General features: G+C 43.9%; 3 protein-coding genes across 3 annotated transcripts; 1 reads left to right on the plus strand and 2 right to left on the minus strand.

Moving 5' to 3' along the window:
• Positions 1 to 2502: 2502 nt before the first annotated feature.
• Positions 2503 to 3039, minus strand: LOC308676858 (histone H2A type 2-C-like). Its single transcript, XM_081342895.1, has one exon. The coding sequence runs from the start codon at positions 3003 to 3005 to the stop codon at positions 2616 to 2618; it is 390 nt and encodes a 129-aa protein (XP_081199021.1). The 5' UTR covers positions 3006 to 3039; the 3' UTR covers positions 2503 to 2615.
• A 397-nt stretch (positions 3040 to 3436) lies between these two features.
• Positions 3437 to 3817, plus strand: LOC308675978 (histone H2B 7-like; the record flags this gene model as incomplete). The annotated part of the gene is made up of 1 exon (XM_081341669.1): positions 3437 to 3817. One exon carries the CDS (start codon positions 3437 to 3439, stop codon positions 3815 to 3817), a length of 381 nt encoding a protein of 126 aa, XP_081197795.1.
• A 12774-nt stretch (positions 3818 to 16591) lies between these two features.
• Positions 16592 to 18946, minus strand: LOC308676398 (putative inactive tRNA-specific adenosine deaminase-like protein 3; the record flags this gene model as incomplete). Its single annotated transcript, XM_081342210.1, has 2 exons — positions 18923 to 18946; positions 16592 to 17661 (listed from the first exon to the last, which is right to left on the minus strand). The coding sequence occupies exon 2, from the start codon at positions 17645 to 17647 to the stop codon at positions 16592 to 16594; it is 1056 nt and encodes a 351-aa protein (XP_081198336.1). The 5' UTR covers positions 17648 to 17661; positions 18923 to 18946.
• Between the last annotated feature and the right edge of the window lie 158 nt (positions 18947 to 19104).

Here is a 19104-nt window from a genome sequence, read left to right on the forward strand (position 1 = left end):
AGCCCCTCAAATACTATGATGTCCCCCCATCCTCCTTTTCTCTAGACTAAAGGTAAAAGGTAAAGGTTCCCCCGCACATGTGTGCTAGTCGTTTCCGACTCTAGGGGCCGGTGCTCATCTCCGTTTCAAAGCCGAAGAGCCAGCGCTTGTCCGAGGACGTCTCCGTGGTCATGTGGCCGGCATGACTAGACGCCAAAGGCGCACGGAACGCTGTTACCTTCCCACCGAAGTGGTCCCTATTTTTCTACTTGCATTTTTACTTGCTTTCGAACTGCTAGGTTGGCAGAAGCTGGGACGAGTAACAGGCGCTCACTCTGCTACGCGGCACTCGGGATTCGACCCGCCAAACTGCCAAGCTTCTGATCGACAAGCTCAGCGTCCTAACCCACTGAACCACCGCGTCCCTTTTCTCTAGCCTAGCCATTCCCAAATCCTGCAACCGTTCTTCATACGTTTTAGTCTCCCGGCTTTTAATCATCTTAGTTGCTCTTCTTTGCACTTTTTCCAAAGCCTCAACGTCTTTTTTGTAATGTGGTGACCGAAACTCGATATACTTATATAAGAAACCAGAATATAAACTGACAGCAAATAGCATTTCTTACTAGCACCGATGATGTTACCTAGTTAGGGTAATGAAAGGTCTGCAAGAAAAGAAGCAAGCTCAGAGAGCACCAAGGACCCCTCATTTCATCCTTGAGCTACATTCTGCTTGTTTATTTAAGAAAATTTATATCGCTACCCATTCACTCACAATGACTCTGGGCAGCTTACAATAATATTTTTTTTAAATTGCGCACCACTATAAAATATGTACAAAATGCACTATTTGATCCATGAGAAACCAAAGAGATCTATTTCTTCCCTTCGTGCATTGGACGCAAAAACGCGTTTGTCCTTCCAGCAGGGCTTAATATACGGTATATATTTTTTTCCTTTTTTTCAAAATTCCCGCGCTTGCAAACGATTGGCTCAACTTATTTTGTTTTTCAAAAACTCCCGCGGCCGGCTAGATGGCAGCCAATCGCTTCCTGCTTTGAGTTGGCGCGAAGTTTAGGATTTTGAACAGGGACGGAAAAACACGGCTCCCGGAAAGTGAAAGTCTGCCGGCGCTTTTCCCTTTTTTTTTTTCAACTAAAGAGAAAGCTTACGCTTTTTAATAAAATGTGATTGTCGAAAAGGCGCTGGCCGGACTTCCGATTTGTTGGAAAGTTGTTAGCCCCAGGTCTTTTTAACATTGTAAAACTTTTATGGCTACTTTGAAACTTTTTCACTTGAATTACAGTATCGATCTCTCTCAGATGCTTATTAAAGCGGGGCGAATTGCCTGGACAGAGCGTTTTAAACCTTGAAACTCGTTAACCTCGTTTTCATTATTAACACGGGTTGTGTTCACACATCTTTGGGATGTCTTTTTTTTTTTTTACTTTTAATTCGTCCTCCGGATTGCGGCAGAATATGAAACCACATATTAAACAAAGGGACCATTAAAAAAAAAAAAGCTAAGAGCAGCTACGCTTGAAGTGGGCAAATGAAATGGCTTTTTTAAAAAAAAACACCCAATTTTATTACTTTAAACAGTTGTTCCCTATGCCATCCTCCTGGTAAACTCACAAGATTCGTTTTTCTCGCCATGTACATGCAACACATCCGAATTAGACCGTTTCTCTGGGTCATACGTGTATGTGGGTAAATGCATTTTTTTTCTCCCGTCTATGCAATGTATATTGGAAGCGCTTTACCCGGAGAGCTGTTTGCAACGAAATCTCATTTTAATCTATGCTGATTGGCCTACGTTTTTTTTTTAATTTTAATTCCATTTATATCCCGCCCTTCTCCGAAGACTCAGGGCGGCTTACAAACTTAGCAGTCATTTAAAGTGACAAGGACATTCTTCTAGTCGGAAAACTTTAATAAGAGTGGCCGTAACCTTCGGGTAAGCAGCAAGTTTATTTTCTTTTCTTTGATTCTTTTTATCCCATTTATATTTATAGTTGTTTCGTTCAGCACAAAAAAGAAGCAAAGGGCGATTTTTGCGCAGATTTCCAGCCTGACCGCGGGTTAAAGACCCATTTATTTGAACAAGCTGGCCTGGCCTGATGGGGAGTTATTTAGGGTTTTAATATTTATATATATATTCTATTGTTTTTACTGTGGGCAATAATTTAATTCTTTTTTAACTTTTGTATTTTTGTAGTTTTATGATATGCCCTGTTCACCGCCCTGAGTCCTTCGGGAGAAGGGCGGTATAAAAATTTAATAAACCTAAACCTAATAAACCTAAACCAGGGATCTTCAAACTTGGCCCTTTTATGACTTGTGGACTTCAACTCCCATAAGACCTCAGCCAGTGTGCCTGGCTGAGGAATTCTGGGAGTTGAAGTCCACAAGTCATAAAAGGGCCAAGTTTGAAGACCCCTGGTTTAAATCCTTCAATTTTGCTCATTGCCAGGGAAATCCAAAGGAGATTCCTGCTCGACTTTTCACTATTTTCCCCATCACACACACACACACACACCCGAAAAAAACACGAATTTCTGTTCTCCGCAGCTCTTTCCAGGAAAAGGTGGGTGGCTCTTAAAAGAGCCTTTGGGGTGTCGTTCCGGGCGGCCGGGCTTTTACTTCCCTTTGGCCTTGTGGCTCTCGGTCTTCTTGGGCAGCAGGACGGCCTGGATGTTGGGCAAGACGCCCCCCTGGGCGATGGTGACTTTGCCCAGCAGCTTGTTCAGCTCCTCGTCGTTGCGGATGGCCAGCTGCAAGTGGCGCGGGATGATGCGCGTCTTCTTGTTGTCCCGGGCCGCGTTGCCCGCCAGCTCCAGGATTTCAGCCGTCAGGTACTCCAGCACCGCGGCCAGGTAGACGGGCGCCCCGGCCCCGACGCGCTCCGCGTAGTTGCCCTTGCGCAGCAGCCGATGCACGCGGCCCACGGGGAACTGCAGCCCGGCGCGGGAAGAGCGAGTCTTGGCCTTAGCTCTGGCTTTGCCGCCTTGTTTGCCGCGTCCGGACATCCTGATTCAATCCGCCGAGTCCAGAAGTAAACACAGAAACGCCTAACTTTGAAATGGCCGAATGTAGGAACCCTGCCTGGCCCTGCCTTTTATATACTTTTCCGAGGTCTTGCAAATGCTGCTTTTGATTGGGCCGCTTGAGCCCGCCGCGTCCAATGACGTTGCCCTCCCCCCGGGACTAAACCAATAACAACAAAAAAAGACCACCCAATGGGCGAGAGAGCGCCTAAGCGGTCGACCAATGAGAGCGCACCGTTGGTAAAAACCAAAATTCCGAAAAGTTTTATTTTTTTTTTCTTGTCCTGGGATGTTAGCCAATAAGAAGGAGAGGGTTTTAGACTTCGTTTGCATATGGCTCCTATAAATAGAAGGCTGGGGGTTGGACTCGGATTATTTCTTTGGGTTGTGCTGTAGTGTGACTAGAGTGAAGTATGCCTGAACCGGCCAAGTCTGCCCCGGTGCCCAAGAAGGGCTCCAAGAAGGCCATCACCAAGACGCAGAAGAAGGGTGACAAGAAGCGCAAGAAGAGCCGCAAGGAGAGCTACTCCATCTACGTCTACAAGGTGCTCAAGCAGGTCCACCCGGACACCGGCATCTCCTCCAAGGCCATGAGCATCATGAACTCCTTCGTCAACGACATCTTCGAGCGCATCGCAGCTGAGGCCTCCCGCTTGGCCCACTACAACAAGCGCTCCACCATCACCTCCCGTGAGATCCAGACAGCCGTGCGCCTCCTCCTGCCTGGTGAGCTGGCCAAGCACGCTGTCTCCGAGGGCACCAAGGCCGTCACCAAGTACACCAGCTCCAAGTAAACCGTCTTTTCCCCTACAAAGTGTGTGGGGGTCCCGTTGTGAGCATCAAAGGCTCTTTTAAGAGCCACCCACTTAGGCAAAAGAAGAGCTGCTGTTCCTTGCGTTCCTCTGATTTTATTTTATTTATTATTTTAATTCCATTTATATCCCGCCCTTCTCCGAAGACTCAGGGCGGCTTACAAGCTTAGCAGTAGCCACTGGCAACTCTAGGCCTCCCAAAGAATAGGCCTCGTCCTCAATCTTGAGAAGGAGGCAGGTCATCTTCATTAAAGTACGCAGTGGCTCAGTGGGTTAGGACGCTGAGCTTGTCGATCAGAAGGTCAGCAGTTTGGCGGGTCGAATCCCAAGTGCCACATAACAGTGAGCGCCTGTTACTCGTCCCAGCTTCTGCCAACCTAGCAGTTCGAAAGCACGTAAAAATGCAAGTAGAAAAATAGGGATCACTCCAGTGGGAAGGTAACAGCGTTCCGTGCGCCTTTGGCGTCTAGTCATGCCGGCCACATGGTTAATTGTCCTTGCTCTTAGGAAGATTCTCCTTCATTCCAGGTTGCTTCTCTCCTTGATTAGTTTCCATCCTCTGCTTCTTGTCCTGCCTTCAAATGCTTTGGAAAATAAGTCGACCCCCTCTTCTTTGTGGCAGCCCCTCAAATACTGGAATACTGCTATCATGTCCCCCTAATCCTTCTTTTTTCTAGACTAGCCAAACACAAATCCTGCAACCGTTCTTCATATCTTCATATCTCCAGGCCTTTAATCATCTTAGTTGCTCTTTGCACTTTTTCCAAAGTCTCAATATCTTTTTCGTAAGGTGACCAAACTGGATGCAATATTCCAGGTGTGGTCTTATTATTTATTGTGTTTTGAAGTTGACTTCAACCCAATCTGAGAACTTCCTGAGCCAGCTGAATCTATAAGCTACAGTAAGGAGATAACTTAACTCTCTAGCTGGTTTAAGGAAATATCACTATTGGATTAATTCCCTGACTCCCACCGGTCCCTTGCACTTTCTACCCCACCCCATGTTTCAATTCATACTGTTGCACTTTCATTGTTTATTTTTGTTTCACTACTTTACTATTTTTCCCAGTTTACTGTTGTAAGCCGCTTTAAATAGCCCCCACGGCAAGTTGAGCAGCAAATAATGAGAGGAGCTGTAGTTTTCACACGTGTGGATGATGCTCCGTGGAAAAATGACTTACACATAAATTGAATTAAAATAGCTTGTTTGACGCAGCCCAAAGTTCTACAGCTTCCATCAGCTGCCCCGGGGAATTCTGGGAGTTGAAGTCCACACGGCTTTAAAATGCCAAGGTTGAGAAACACTGGTTTAGATGTGGATCTCTGAAAGCAGCAACTCCTATAGAATAATATAGTAATTGTCTTCGAATAGAATAACAGAGTTGGAAGGGACCATGTAGGTCATCTAGTCCAACCCCCCACCCAAGCAGGAGACCCTACACCATTTCTGATAGATGGCAGTCCGGTCTGTTCTTGAAAGCTTCCAGTGATGAAGCTCCCACAACTTCTGAAGGCCATCTGTTCCTCTGGTTGATTGTTCTGACTGTCAGAAAATGTCTCCTTATTTCTAGGTTGAATCTCTCCTTGATCAGTTTCCATCCGTTGTGCCTTGTCTGGCCTTTGGGTGCTTTGGAAAAATAGGTTGATCCCCTCCTCTCTGTGACAGGCCCTCAAATATTGGAACACTGCTATCATGTTATTAATTTATAGTGGCAGTGGGTATTATAAATTAATAAGATCGGATGGGGGGCATCAACGGGCTTGCTGGGGTGTTTCAACTGGGCATTTATCACACCGCGGGTCGAGATTTCTTGCTTAGACTGAAACTCTCAGCAGCGATCAGTTAAAAAAAAAAAACTCTGCTTTCGGCTTCCTACATATTTACTCCTTGACCTTTAGCACAATGCACAGAAAGGCGACACATATATGTAAAGTAGTTTGGTGTTTGAATAAAGTTTTGTCAAGAAAGCGGAAAAAATTATTCTTTTTACTTTCTCTAGGAAAAGTCCTCGAACTCCAGACTTTTCGGCCCAAGAAAACCGACTCGCTGCCTGCTGCGTTAAAACACCAGCTTTAAACTTTTGGAACCTTTAGCTTAAAAAAGCCACCTTTTAAGTAATCTATGGTATTTTAAGTTGTATAATATATTAGGATAATATGAATTTAAAGCCCAGTTGGAAAGAAGAATAGTTTTAGAAAATTGATATAAATTGTTTTATCTGTGATTGTTTTTATTGGGTATTAGATTGAAAAGTATTATTTTGTATTTGAATAATCATTGATATGAATGATATATATATGTTTGGAGTTTATCTATATGAGTTAAAGTACGATAGTTTAAATAGTTTAGGATTGTTTGCGTAAGTTAGATTATGATTGTATTTTTATACCCTGTATTTTGCTCTGGGAAGTGGGGGGGAGGGAAAAGGGAGGGAGGGGTTGGGGAGGGTTGGGGAGGGGGAAGAGGGTGGGAGGGGAGGGGGTTGGGAGGGTTTTTTTTGTTAAAGATAAAATGTATTGTAAAACTTTTTAATAAAAAAAAGCCACCTTTTATAACCAATTTTTAATTGGCTTTTTCCCCTTGGTTTTTTTTTTTTGATCTACAGCATAATTTCCAACACGAGCATGATTAAGACACTGTACCTACACGTTTGCATTTTCATTGCATTGCATCGCACTATTTATTGCATTGCGTTGCGTTACACTTTCTCTTTGCGTTGTATTGCATTGTGTTGCACTTTTTTATGACATTTATGCAATTCTTCCCATGTTAATTGAAAATCTTCGATTTCCGAAAGGTTTCCCGGGGAAAATAGCGAATCACAAGGCGTTGTTTAAAATAGGTTTTTCAGCGTCTAAAAATAATAATAATAATAAAAAACATTGGTTGGCCCGTACGGGGATCGAACCCGCGACCTTGGCGTTATTAGCACCACGCTCTAACCAACTGAGCTAACCGGCCACCTATGAATGAAGCTGATTTAGGCTCTTAGTAAATCCAATCGAGTCGAATTATAATCCTAATTAAATTTTCATTCTTCTTGCGGCCGCAATTTTAAAACAGCAGCCTGCATAGGAAGCCTTTAGTATTATTATTTTTTAATTAAATTCTATTCACTGTCAAATTAATGCTCTTTCGTTTATCTGAACACCAAGCGCAACGCAAAACTATTTTTTTAAAATATAAAATACCAATGAAATAAGCCCAGTTGAAATTGATTCTTCAAATGAGCAAGAATTTAAAGTAGAAACTAAAAGCTTTGCGTTTTATCTCAATACTGAAACCCAGAGACGTCTTTTATTGCTGCAAGAGAAAATCGTTTTCCACATCAACCAATGGAACAGATTGCCTTCAGAAGTTATTTATTTATTTATTTATTTATTTTATTTTATTGGATTTATATACCGCCCTATTCCCCGAAGGACTCAGGGCGGTTTACAGGGTATTTAAAACAAGGAATACAAAAGTTAAAAACAATTTAAAAAATTACATCAATCCCTGAAAAAAATAAAAACCCCAATTAAAATTAAAATTCTCAGCCTGGGCCAGAGAGCTCAAAGAGCCAGGTCTTCAGGTTGTGGGAGCTTCATCACTGGAAGCTTTCATGAAAAGACTGGACTGCCATTTGTCAGAAATAGTGTAGGCCAGAGTCTCCTGCTTGGGCGCGGGGTTGGACTAGATCACGGGTAGGCCACCTTGGCTCTTTTATGACTCGTGGACTTCAACTCCCAGAATTCCTGGGCCAGCGTGGCTCAGCTTGGAAACCTCTCTCTTTCCCCTCAGCATGGCTGGCTCAGGAATTCTGGGAGTTGAAGTCCACGAGTCATAAAAGAGCCAAGGTTGCCTAGCCCTGGACTAGATGACCTACAAGAGCCCTTCCAACTCTGCTATTCTATTCTATTCTATTCTATTCTATTCTATTCTATTCTATTCTATTCTATTCTATTCTATTCTATTCTATTCTATTCAGTCTAGTCTACTCTAGTTTTATTAATACTCAACAGCAGAGCTTTAGGGATGGTGGTGTCTCCTAAAGGACCTCTCTTGATGATCTAAATCAGTGTTTAGATGTCTGGATAAAGATTTGGCCTGTATGTGGAGGGCTACTGGAGAAAGAAAGTTGTTTAGAAGGTTATATCCCTCTCAGGTCTGCTGACTTATCAAAAAACTTATCTCAAGTTCTCTAATTTCATCCCCAATAAAAACCAAGGAGGACAGGACAGATTGTTCCTGTTTGTTGTACGTACCTCTCTTTTAATAGCATCCAGTTTTATTTTACGGATCAAGCTGAATCCTCTCTAAGGTCGTTTTTGTCCTGAGTCTTCTGCTTTGAATCTCCCCACTTTTTGCTCCTTCTGGCTCATGGATGACTGGAGGCCTTTAGAGACGATCAAGTTTGGCTATTGTTGACTGCAAGTTCCTTGGGACGAAAGTCTACTATTTACGGATGGAAACTAACCAAAGAGAGGAAAAAAACCTAGAACTAAGGAGAAACTTCCTGACAGTGAGAACAATTAATCCGTGGAACAACCTGCCTCTAGAAGCTGTGGATGCTCCAACACTGGCAGTTTTTAAGAAGAGACTGGGCAGCCATTTGTCTGAAATGATATAGGGTTTCCTGCCTGAGCAGGGGGTTGGACTAGAAGACCTCCAAGGTCCCTTCCAACTCTGTTATTCTATTCTGTTCTGTTCTAAACTGAAACATGCTTGGAGAGCAAACCACTACCAAAATATAAAACCCAATCTACAAGTATTTTCTATTATTTTAAACCTATTTATTCACTTCACTGTATTATTTTTTTTATACCACTCTGATCATAAGATTGCAGGAAGGGTCTAACCAAGTGAAAAGAACGACTAGGGGAGACAGGATAGCAGTGTTCCAATATTTGAGGGGGCTGCCAAAAAGAAGATGAGGGTCAACCTATTCTCCAAAGCACTGGAAGTTTTGGTCACCAATTTACAAAGAAAGATGTTGAGACTTTGGAAAAAGTGCAAAGAAGAGTAAGATGGTTGCAGGACTTGGGTTTGGCTAGTTTACAGAAAAGAAGAAATAGGGGAGACATGATAGCAGTATTCCAGTATTTGAGGGGTTGCCACAAAGAAGAGGGGATGAACTTATTTTCCAAAGCACCAGAAGGCAAGACAAGAAACAATGGATGGAAACTAATCAAGGAGTGAAGCAACCTGGAATTAAAGGGAAACTTCCTAAACAGCGAGGACAATTAATCAGTGGAACAGCTTGCCTCCAGAAGTTGTGGGTACTTCATCACTGGAGGTTTTTAAGAAGAGCCTGGACAGTCACTTGTCTGAAATGGTATAGGTAGGATCTCCTGCTTGAGCAGGGGGGCTGGACTAGAAGACCTCCAAGGTCCCTGATTTATTATTCTTCCTCTGCCTGGTTGTTTTTGCAGCCTTGACTTAGGTGTTGTTTAATGCATTGCACATCTTAGGAATCATTTGTATTCCCGGTCAAAATGGAAATCAGAGAATTGAAAAAAAAATCTATGGAATATTCCCTTCTATCCCTTTAAAAAAACAAAGCAGGAAAAAAAATACATCGGGAGCTTGAGTTACATGACTACAGGAGTCCAGTAAGCCACTCTCGTCAAGAGCCCGGATAGCTCAGTCGGTAGAGCATCAGACTTTTAATCTGAGGGTCCAGGGTTCAAGTCCCTGTTCGGGCGGCCGAATTTTTTTTTCCTCCCCTTCCCCATAAAATCTGGTGCCTTTATTTCGGTTAGCTTTTCCAGCCTCCACAAGCGAAGACTTTGAAATCCCGAACGAAGGGTGCGTTTTATTAAGATACCCACGTTCCCCCCCCCCTTTAATCATGCAGCTAAGGCTGCGCCAAGCCTTCTCCCTTTCTCCATTTGCAACCCGGAAGCCTCGCACTACAGCTCCCATCCTCCTCCGCCGCCCCTAGCCCAACGACGTCCCCCTCGTCTCAGAGCCCCAAATCGCACCCAGAACAAAGCAAGGAGAGAGGGTGATCCTTGTGGGGTCTTTTTGTTTGTTCGTTTTTCCTTAAATAGCAATAAAGCACCTCTTTGCATCTTCCCAGGGGTCTTCAAACTTGGCCCTTTTATGACTTGTGGACTTCAACTCCCAGAATTCCTCAGCCAGCGTACCTGGCTGAGGAATTCTGGGAGTTGAAGTCCACAAGTCATAAAAGGGCCAAGTTTGAAGAACCCTGTCTAAAGCGTTCGTTTGCCTGCGTTTTCTGCAATCCAGCCAAGATTGATTGATTTCTTTTCTTTTCCCCTCCTGACCGGGCAATAGGCAAGTTACAAAGTTTTGAAAAGAGTGTAATATCCGAAGCTCGCCAGCTTGTAATTCAAGGTTTCGAGAAGAGAAGGGAAAAAAACAAAAAGGCAATTTTAGCAGAGGATGGTTTCGATCCATCGACCTCTGGGTTATGGGCCCAGCACGCTTCCGCTGCGCCACTCTGCTCGCTACGTAACAACGGCTTTTCTTATCTGTCTTAAGGTCAAGCCTGCTTCCCAATATATTTACATTCTATTGTTTGCTGCGTGAACGTGATAAGAGGGGGGAGGAAGGGGGTGTCTCCAAAGTTGACAACTTTAAGACTTGTGGGGGGGGTTCAATTCCCAGAATTCCCCAGCCAGCAGTTTGGGAGTTTGAAGTCCACAGGTCTTCAAAATTGCCAGGCTTGGAGATAATAATAATTAATAATTAATAATTAATAATAATAATAATAATAATAATAATAATAATAATTAATAATAATAATAATAATAATAATAATAATAATAATAATAATTATTATTATTATTATTATTATTATTTTATTTATATACCACCCTTCTCCCGAAGGACTCAGGGCGGTGAACAGGGCAAATGTATAAAATACAAAAAATACAAAAGTTAAAAGGAATTAAACATAATGCCCAAGGTAAAAAACAATAAATACAAATATTAAGAACAATAAAAAACCCAACCCACCCCCCATCAGGCCAAGCCGGCTTGTTCGAATAAATGCGTTTTCAGAGATCCCCGTTATAAAGATTTGGAGGAGGAAGGCCACACTTGGGAATACTGCATCCAGTTTTGGTCACCACGAGGTAAAAAAAAAGATGTTGAGACACTAGAACAGGGGTAGGCAACCTCGGCTCTTTTATGACTCATGGACTTCAACTCCCAGAATTCCTGAGCCAGCATGGCTCAGTTTGGAAACCTCTCCCTTTTCCCTCAGCATGGCTGGCTCAGGAATTCTGGGAGTTGAAGTCCACGAGTCATAAAAAAGCCGAGGTTGCCTACCCCTGCACTAGAAAGAGTGCAGAGAAGATCAGCAAAGATGTTCAGGGGACTGGAGGCTAAAACATATAAGGAACGGTTGCTGGAATTGGGCATGTCTAGTTTAATGAAGAGAAGGACCAGGGGGGACATGATAGCCGTGTTCCAGTATCTCAGGGGCTGCTCCAAAGAAGAGGGAGTCAAGCTATTCTCCAAAGCACCAGAAGGCAAGAGAAGAAACGAGAGATGAAACTCATCGAGGAGAGAAGCAACCTCGAACTAAGGAGAAACTTCCTGACAGTTAGAACAATTAACCAGTGGAACAACTTGCCTCCGGAAGTTGTGAAGGCTCCAACACTGGATGTTTTTAAGAACCACTTGTCTGAAATGGTATAGGGTTTCCTGCCTGAGCAGGGGGTTGGACTAGAAGACCTCCAAGGTCCCTTCCAACTCTGTTATTCCAATCCCTGACAAAGACCCTGATCGAAATTAAAGAGGCAGAGGAGATACCCACTACAGGCAGTCCTCAACGTACGACCACAATTAAGCCCAACATTTCTGTTGCTAAGTGAGACAGTTGCTAACTGAATTTTGTCCCACTTTATGACCTTTCTAGGGACGCAGTGGCTCAGTGGGTTAGGGCGCTGAGCCTGTCAATCATAAGGTCGGCAGTTTGGTAGGTCGAATCTCGAGTGCCGTGTAGCAGAGAGCGCCTGTTACTCGTCCCAGCTTCTGCCAACCTAGCAGTTCGAAAGCACGTAAAATTGCAAGTAGAAAAATAGGGACCACTACGGTGGGAAGGTAACAGCGTTCCGTGCGCCTTTGGCATCCAGTCATGCCGGCCACATGACCACGGAGACATCCTCGGACAAGCACTGGCTCTTCGGCTTTGAAACGGAGATGAGCACCGGCCCCTAGAGTTGGAAACGACTAGCACACATGTGTGGGGGAACCTTTACCTTTATGACCTTTCTTGCCACATTTAAGTGAATCTGCTGCCCCACTGACTTTGCAAAAGGGGATAATTTGACCACGGGGGGGGGGGGGAGGGACACTGCAACCCGTCATAAATATGAGCCTGTTGCCAAGTGTCCAGATCTTGATCACATGACTATGGGGATGCTGTAACGGACGTAAGTGTGAAAAATGGTCATTAATCCCTTTTTCCAGTACTATCGTAACTTCAAACAGTCACTAACTAAACGGTTGTAAGTCAAGGACTACTCAAGGAGAGGCATATATAATTGTGATTCACAAATACCCAAACCACATTGTCTATTGAACACAGCATCTTTTAAGATAGTTGGACTTTGGCTCCCACGTATTAAAATATTTTGGTTAAACATTTACGATAAATATGAAATACTTCAGTGAAATATTTACTTAATGGTAAGAAGGTCATTCTGCCCTGGTGTCAGACAATTAGATTTATCTGTTTCCCTCCCTTTTCTTGGACTTCCTCATCATTTCATCGACTGCCCTAATTGTTTCTTTTTTAAATAATAATGTCAGGACCCACCCCAAACCACGTCTTAGGAAGACAAAATTCTTGGAGTCAAATCTATTCCAAAAAGAATCTTTACTATGACATGCTTAGTTGTAGGAAACGAGACAGGACTTAATATTATCCCATGAAGTAAACCCTTATAAAGAGTTCCCGGTTTAACCCCCCTTAACCCCATTTGGTCAGTCCCCCATCCTTTATCTCGTATCATCCCTCTCGTGGGAAAAAGGAACTTAGGACCCTTCATGTTTATTGCTCTCTTCCGTGACACAAGCCAGATGCTAGCCCCCCCTTTTGTTTCCCCAGTTCAAAAGGCTTCTCCTTTCCTTTGAAATGCCTAATACCGGTTCAATACACATCTATTCTCTTCTCTTCGGGAGATGGCAGAATCCATGGAATAATGTTTGAAACATTCCATCTGTGAATATGATATAAATGGATTCTGACAAATTGGTTTCAATCTTTGCTTTTTTTGCTTTATAATTTTATTTATTTTCTTACAAAAAGGGTTCGTATATAGCCTTTTAAAATCAAGAAGCTCAGATCATTTCAGGAATACAGAAGAAATATGTGCATATGGATTCAACGCTGGTGTTCACTAATCAGTCGCTTGTTGGCATTTAAAATGTCTCTCCAAATACTTTCAGAATGAATCAGTGAAAGATCACTACAGTAAAAATTAATAAAGTATCAGTGGGCACCCCAAAATAGCAGCTAGACGACACATTTGCTTTCCATCCATCCTCCAACATGTAAGACTCAAGATACATTTTTTTCAGAATACAGATACTCCTTGACTTATGACTGCCAATGACAATCAAGTGACAATGCCTGATTTTACAACCTTTTCTGGGATGGTCATTAAACGAATGCAGTGGTGGTAAAGCGAATCCATTGTCTGCAATGGATGACTTTTTGCCAGAAGCAAAAAGCAGTTTCCAGCAAAACGCATTGTGCAGCACTGTCACGTGACCACAGGTCACTGCAGCCATAAAATTGGGCCAATTGCAGAGAGCACCAAAACTGTAATCACATGACAGCGGGGGTGGGGTACGACCGTCAGAACTTCAAATCTGATTTGTAAGTGCAGGCAGCCCTTCACTTACGACCAGCAGAACCCAAAATTTTCATTGCTAATCAAGACAGTTGCTAAGTGAGTTTTGCCCCATTTTACGACCTTTCCTGCCATAGATATTAAAGTGATTCACTGCAGTTGTTAATTCGGTAACACGGTTGCGAAGTGAATCTGGCTTTCCCATTAACTCTGCTTGTAAGAAAGTCACGTGACCTCATGAGATTGCAGCCGTCATAACTATGAGCCAATTGCTAAGCATCCAAATTTTGATCATGTGCTGCAATGGTCATACGTGTGAAAATTGGTCATAAATCACTTTTTTTAGTGCTGTTATAGTTTCGAACAGTCACTAAATGAATGGTTGTAAGTCGAGGATTACCTATAGCCTTGGACAGATTCACTGTATCTTTGGTCGCTAACTGAACAGTCATTAAATCGAGGAATACCTATACAGTAGTTTGATATATATTCAGTCAACAGCAGCTTGGCTAATATGAGTGGATAGATCCACATTTTATGAATTTTTTGAACAAGCACGATGCTGTTCAGGCACATGCAGGCCGTTTCCCCCCCTTCATAAAGTTATGAGGGTCATTAGGACAGATGTTAAACATGACTTTGTAATAATGCCGCTTGGGGGTGTGTGTGAAAGCCCTAATAAGCAGGCATATACATAGAATGAAGGCTACTGCTAAGCTTGTAAGCCGCCCTGAGTCTTCGGAGAAGGGCGGGATATAAATGGAATTAAAAAAAAAAAAAAAAAAATTATTTTTACATAGTGAAAGTAGAAAGCGAAATAATTAGCTCTACAACTCCTGCTATACTGCCTCATTGGGGAGATTGTCCTGGGAAAAGTGGAAAACACCAGCTCCGTTGGTTATACAATCCCAACAGAGTCATCCCAAGTCATTGTAATTGTTGAGTTAAAAGCAAGCAGGCACCTGTGTACGCAGCAGCAACATACAGGGTAGGTAGGTCTTGAGTGGTGTGGTTAATGAATCTCACAAATGCTTGAATTTGTCCCATTCAAAGTGATATTTTTAGGGAAAATAGGGTAATTGGTTCCAGCTCACCAGAAATAAGGCAATGAAAAAAAATAACATACGGTAGTTTTTTTTACATGTGTACTAATGAAAAAGTAACAGTCAAGAATAAAAAAACTTTACTTACAATTTAAATTTAGGGTTAGCAAAGTCACAATTTGTTGCGCATCAAAAGCAAAAAAAACCAACCCCAATAACAATTCTACCGTACATTCAGGGCATCCCGACATCTCGTCCCATTTTAGCATTGCTATGACCATGTTTATTTATTTGCATCCCACCTTTATAATTTCTACAAATAACTCAAGCCGGCGAACAAAACCTACCTCCTCCCGCTTTCCCCAGAGCCATAACCCTATGAGGTAGGTTGGGCTGAGAGGAACTGGCTTTCACAGACAAGACGGGACTAGAACTCACAGCCTCCCAGTTTCTAACTTGGTGACTTATCCACTATAGCAGGGCTTTTCAACCTCTTCACCCATTGTACCACTTTTAGGATATGGCAATATCCGAGTACTACCAGTCGACTAGCAAGGTGTCAAAAACCTGATGACAAAAAAAAAGGAAAAAAGCGATGAAGTGCAGGTAGTCCTCGACTTACAACAGTTCGCTTAGTGACTGTTCAAAGTTACAATGGCACTGAAAAAAGTGCCCCCCAAGCCACAGCCGAGAAAAAATCTGTCTGCCCGCCCGGCGGTGCTCTTCCTCCTGTCTGAGGTTTTCAATGTTGTGAGCACTTCTGTTCAGGATTGGCAGCGGGGGATGTTTAGTTTTTATTCCCACCCCCTCTGCTGGGTGGTTACAGGAGGTTTTGGTCACTTCACACGACCCTGGGACACTGTCATAAATATGAATCAGTTGCCAAGCATCTGAATGTAAATCACAAGGCCCTGGAGATGCTGCAACATTCCAGCTGATCGGCGCTTCTTCTGGGCTCAGCAGAAACGCCAGGATCAGCGCCGAGCTCCAGCTGGAGCCTGGCGCTGATTCTGGCGCTTCCACTGAGCCCTGACAGCCCTGCAGCTCCAGCCGTCTCTCGCTCAGGCTTGTGCAGTGCTGCCACCGGTTCAGTTCATTCCCCTCCCCCGCTACTTTTCTAGAATGGTCGCGTACCACCTGCCAGGTGCCAATGTACCATAGGTGGTACCCGTACCCCTGGTTGAAAAGCCCTGCACTACAACATACTGGCTTTTGCTTATGTCCACCCTATGTTATGGTGGCCTATATTTTGTCTCTCTCACCTGCTGATCTTAAGGTCCAAAGTTTAAAGGTAGTCCTCGACTTACGATCACAACTGAGTCCAATATTTCGTTTGCTAAACGAAGTAGTTTATAAGTGAGTTTTGCCCCATTTTATGACCTTACTTGCCCCAGTTGTTAAGTGAATCACTGCTGTTGTTAGTAACAGGGTTGTTAAGCCAATCTGGCTTTCCCATTGACTTTGCTTGTCTGAAAATCGCAAAAGGGGATCACATGACCCCAAGACACTGTAACCGTCATAAATATGAACCTGTTGGCAAGCATCCAAATTTTGATCACAGGACCATGGGGGATGCTGAAACGGTCAAAAGTCACTTTTTCCAGTGCCGTTGTAAGTTTGAACCATCACTAAACAAATGGTTGTAAGTCAAAGATTCCCTGTAATCACCACAAACACAAAGCCATCCTCTCGATATCGTTTTTCAAAAACATACAATACACCAACGCCAGAAGCATCAAAAGTAAGAAGCTTGCCACTAGACAGAGCCGAAGAAGCTTCTTGGATGAGAAGCGAAACGTCTGCAAAGAGAAACAAGAAAAATCCAGTTGCCTTGTGAAAAAGCACCTTTGGGGAGAACCACGACCTGGATGACTGAGCATCTCCATAAACATTCCCTCTAGAAACTCTCTCTCACGCAAGATTCCTGGTGATCGTAAAGCCGCGACAAGCGTTTGCACTGATCTTCCAGAATGCCTCGGAAGACTTCATAGCGGTGATTGAGGTCCTTCCGGCTGTGGATGTGGTGTGTTGTGCCTAGGGCCCCCTGAGGGGATGGCGCTCCATAGAAGACCCGCTGGATGCGGGAGTGCACCAGCGCCATGGCACACATCAGGCACGGTTCTCGAGTTAAGTATATGTCATACCCGGTGCAAATGTACGGAAGGCCATCCTCAAGAGGAGGTGGCGTTTGGGAAGTGTTGTCCGCACGAAGAAAAGTGCAAGCAGGATAATCTCTGAAGCCGTAAGCTCCCCCTCCGTGGCTGTGAGCCACCAAGTCAATACAGACCATGGCAGCATGGAGAAGTGGGTTAGAGCCCTCCCTACAGTCGTGACCAACAGCCAGAACTCGGCCAGTGGCCGGGTCCACCACGGCAGCTCCTATGGGCTCCATACCCTGCCTCGCTCCCTGTTGGGCTGCTTGGATGGCCAATTCCATGTAACTCTGCATGCGATTCCTTTCCAAGGGAGAGAAAAGACACCCCTTCAAAGCTTGGCTGATCCGCTTGTTTTCATGGAAGGAGACAGGCCAGTGCGACACAGCTTCCTCATACTGGGGACGAGTCAAAGGCGCACAGGCCGGCACGTGAACCAAAAATGGTTTCCCCAAACCACAGAAGTCTACTTGGCCACTGGGAAAGAGTTCAGCGAGAGACCGCAAGCCAGCCTGCTCTCCGTTGAGGCCTGCAAGGCATAAGATCATCTCCAGCGGGTGGGAGCTGCCTGCAGAGAGACAGGCCCGGATACGTTTCAGATGAGGATAGTCACTCAACGGATAGACAGCAGAGATCTCTTTGACTAGGCGACAAGTCTCTTTCTTATCCAGGACAGGGGCGGCATAGACTGGCATGAGCCTGATGCCCTGTGATTCCTCCTCTGAAAGAACAGGCTGTACTTCCCAAGAGGAGGCACCATTGGGCTCCGCTGTCTTCCGTCGCTTGGAATTGGGCTCCATCCTTATTACATTCTCTGGGAACAAAAGAGGTGATCCAAGATTAAATGCAGAATGATTGTTAAAGCATTAGTTAATATTGTTCACCTTCCTTCCCATCTTTTCCTTCTTTCCCAAAATGTTAAAAGAACATTCTAAACATTATGCCAGTTTTAAAGAAATAAGGCAAGCCTTGACCACAGCTCACAACAGACATTAGAATTGAACCAAACTTCAGATTTGTTCCGAGGATGTGTAAAGGAAAAGGTTCCCCCGCACTTGCGTGCTATTCGTTTCCAACTTTAGGGGCTGGTGCTCATCTCCGTTTCAAAGCCGAAGAGCCAGCGCTTGTCCGAGGATGTCTCCGTGGTCATGTGGCCGGCATGACTAGACTCCAAAGGCGCACGGAACGCTGTTACCTTCCCACCGTAGTGGTCCCTATTTTTCTACTTGCATTTTTACGTGCTTTCGAACTGCTAGGTTGGCAGAAGCTGGGACGAGTAACAGGCAGACTGTTACGCGGCACTCGGGATTCGACCCGCCAAACTGCCAACCTTCTGATCGACAAGCTCAGCGTCCTAACCCAGTGAGCCACCGCGTCCCGGATGTGTAGGTAGATATAAATGCAGCCACCATTTTAAATTTTTAAAATTATTTGTTAAATGTATTTGCCGTCTAGCAAATTTACATTTTGAATTTACTGAATTTACATTTTTAAATTTTAAACAACCTTGATTTACCCCGCCCCCCCCCCAAGATCCCAGGAAAAAGATGGAGCTCTTTTGAAAAGCTGCAGGAGAGTTAGTCATGCACTGTGAACTATTTTTTCTCTACTCATTCCTTGGTGGAGCATTGGGCTAATGCCTCCTTAAGTAACACCAGCTGCCTGCAATTAGTGCAGGTTCGCATCCCACCAGGCTCAAGGTTGACTCAGCCTTCCATCCTTCCGAGGTAGGTAAAATGAGGACCCAGATTGTTGGGGGCAATTAAGCTGACTTTGTAATAATGCCGCTTGGGGGGGGGCGAAAGCCCTAATAAGCAGGCATATACATAGAATGAAGGCTATTGCTAAGCACACTGGTTTGTGCTTAAATTGTAAGCCCTGAGTCTTCGGAGAAGGGCGGGATATAAATGGGATTAAAATAAAAAATACATAAATAAAAGGTTTCACAACTCGAAAAGCACAGAACCCTCATTCCAGTAGGGACAAAACTCTTCCAACCCCTTGGCTCATTTAACTCCAAGAACAAGGTTTTTAATTTATATTGTTAAAAAAAGGGAGCAACAGGAAATGCCAACCTTAAAAGAGCTGCCCGTCTTATTATCTTTTTAAACACTGCACAAGGTTAAGAATGATCTATCTTGGCTCCTGCTCACTTTTTGATCACGTGCCTGGTTTTCAATGGAAGAGTCTTGAGGGGAGGACGGGAGAGGCGCTCTGCACAGGCTCAGGAACTACATTCTTCCATCAAATGCTTTTC

Source organism: Vipera berus, assembly GCF_964194415.1.
Source record: "Vipera berus genome assembly, chromosome: W".
In the NCBI taxonomy this organism is placed as follows: Eukaryota; Metazoa; Chordata; class Lepidosauria; order Squamata; family Viperidae; genus Vipera; species Vipera berus.

Excerpts from the sequence above, each read along its gene's own strand:
- LOC308676858 (XM_081342895.1), bottom strand. The coding sequence starts at position 3,005 with ATGTCCGGACGCGGCAAACAAGGCGGCAAAGCCAGAGCTAAGGCCAAG.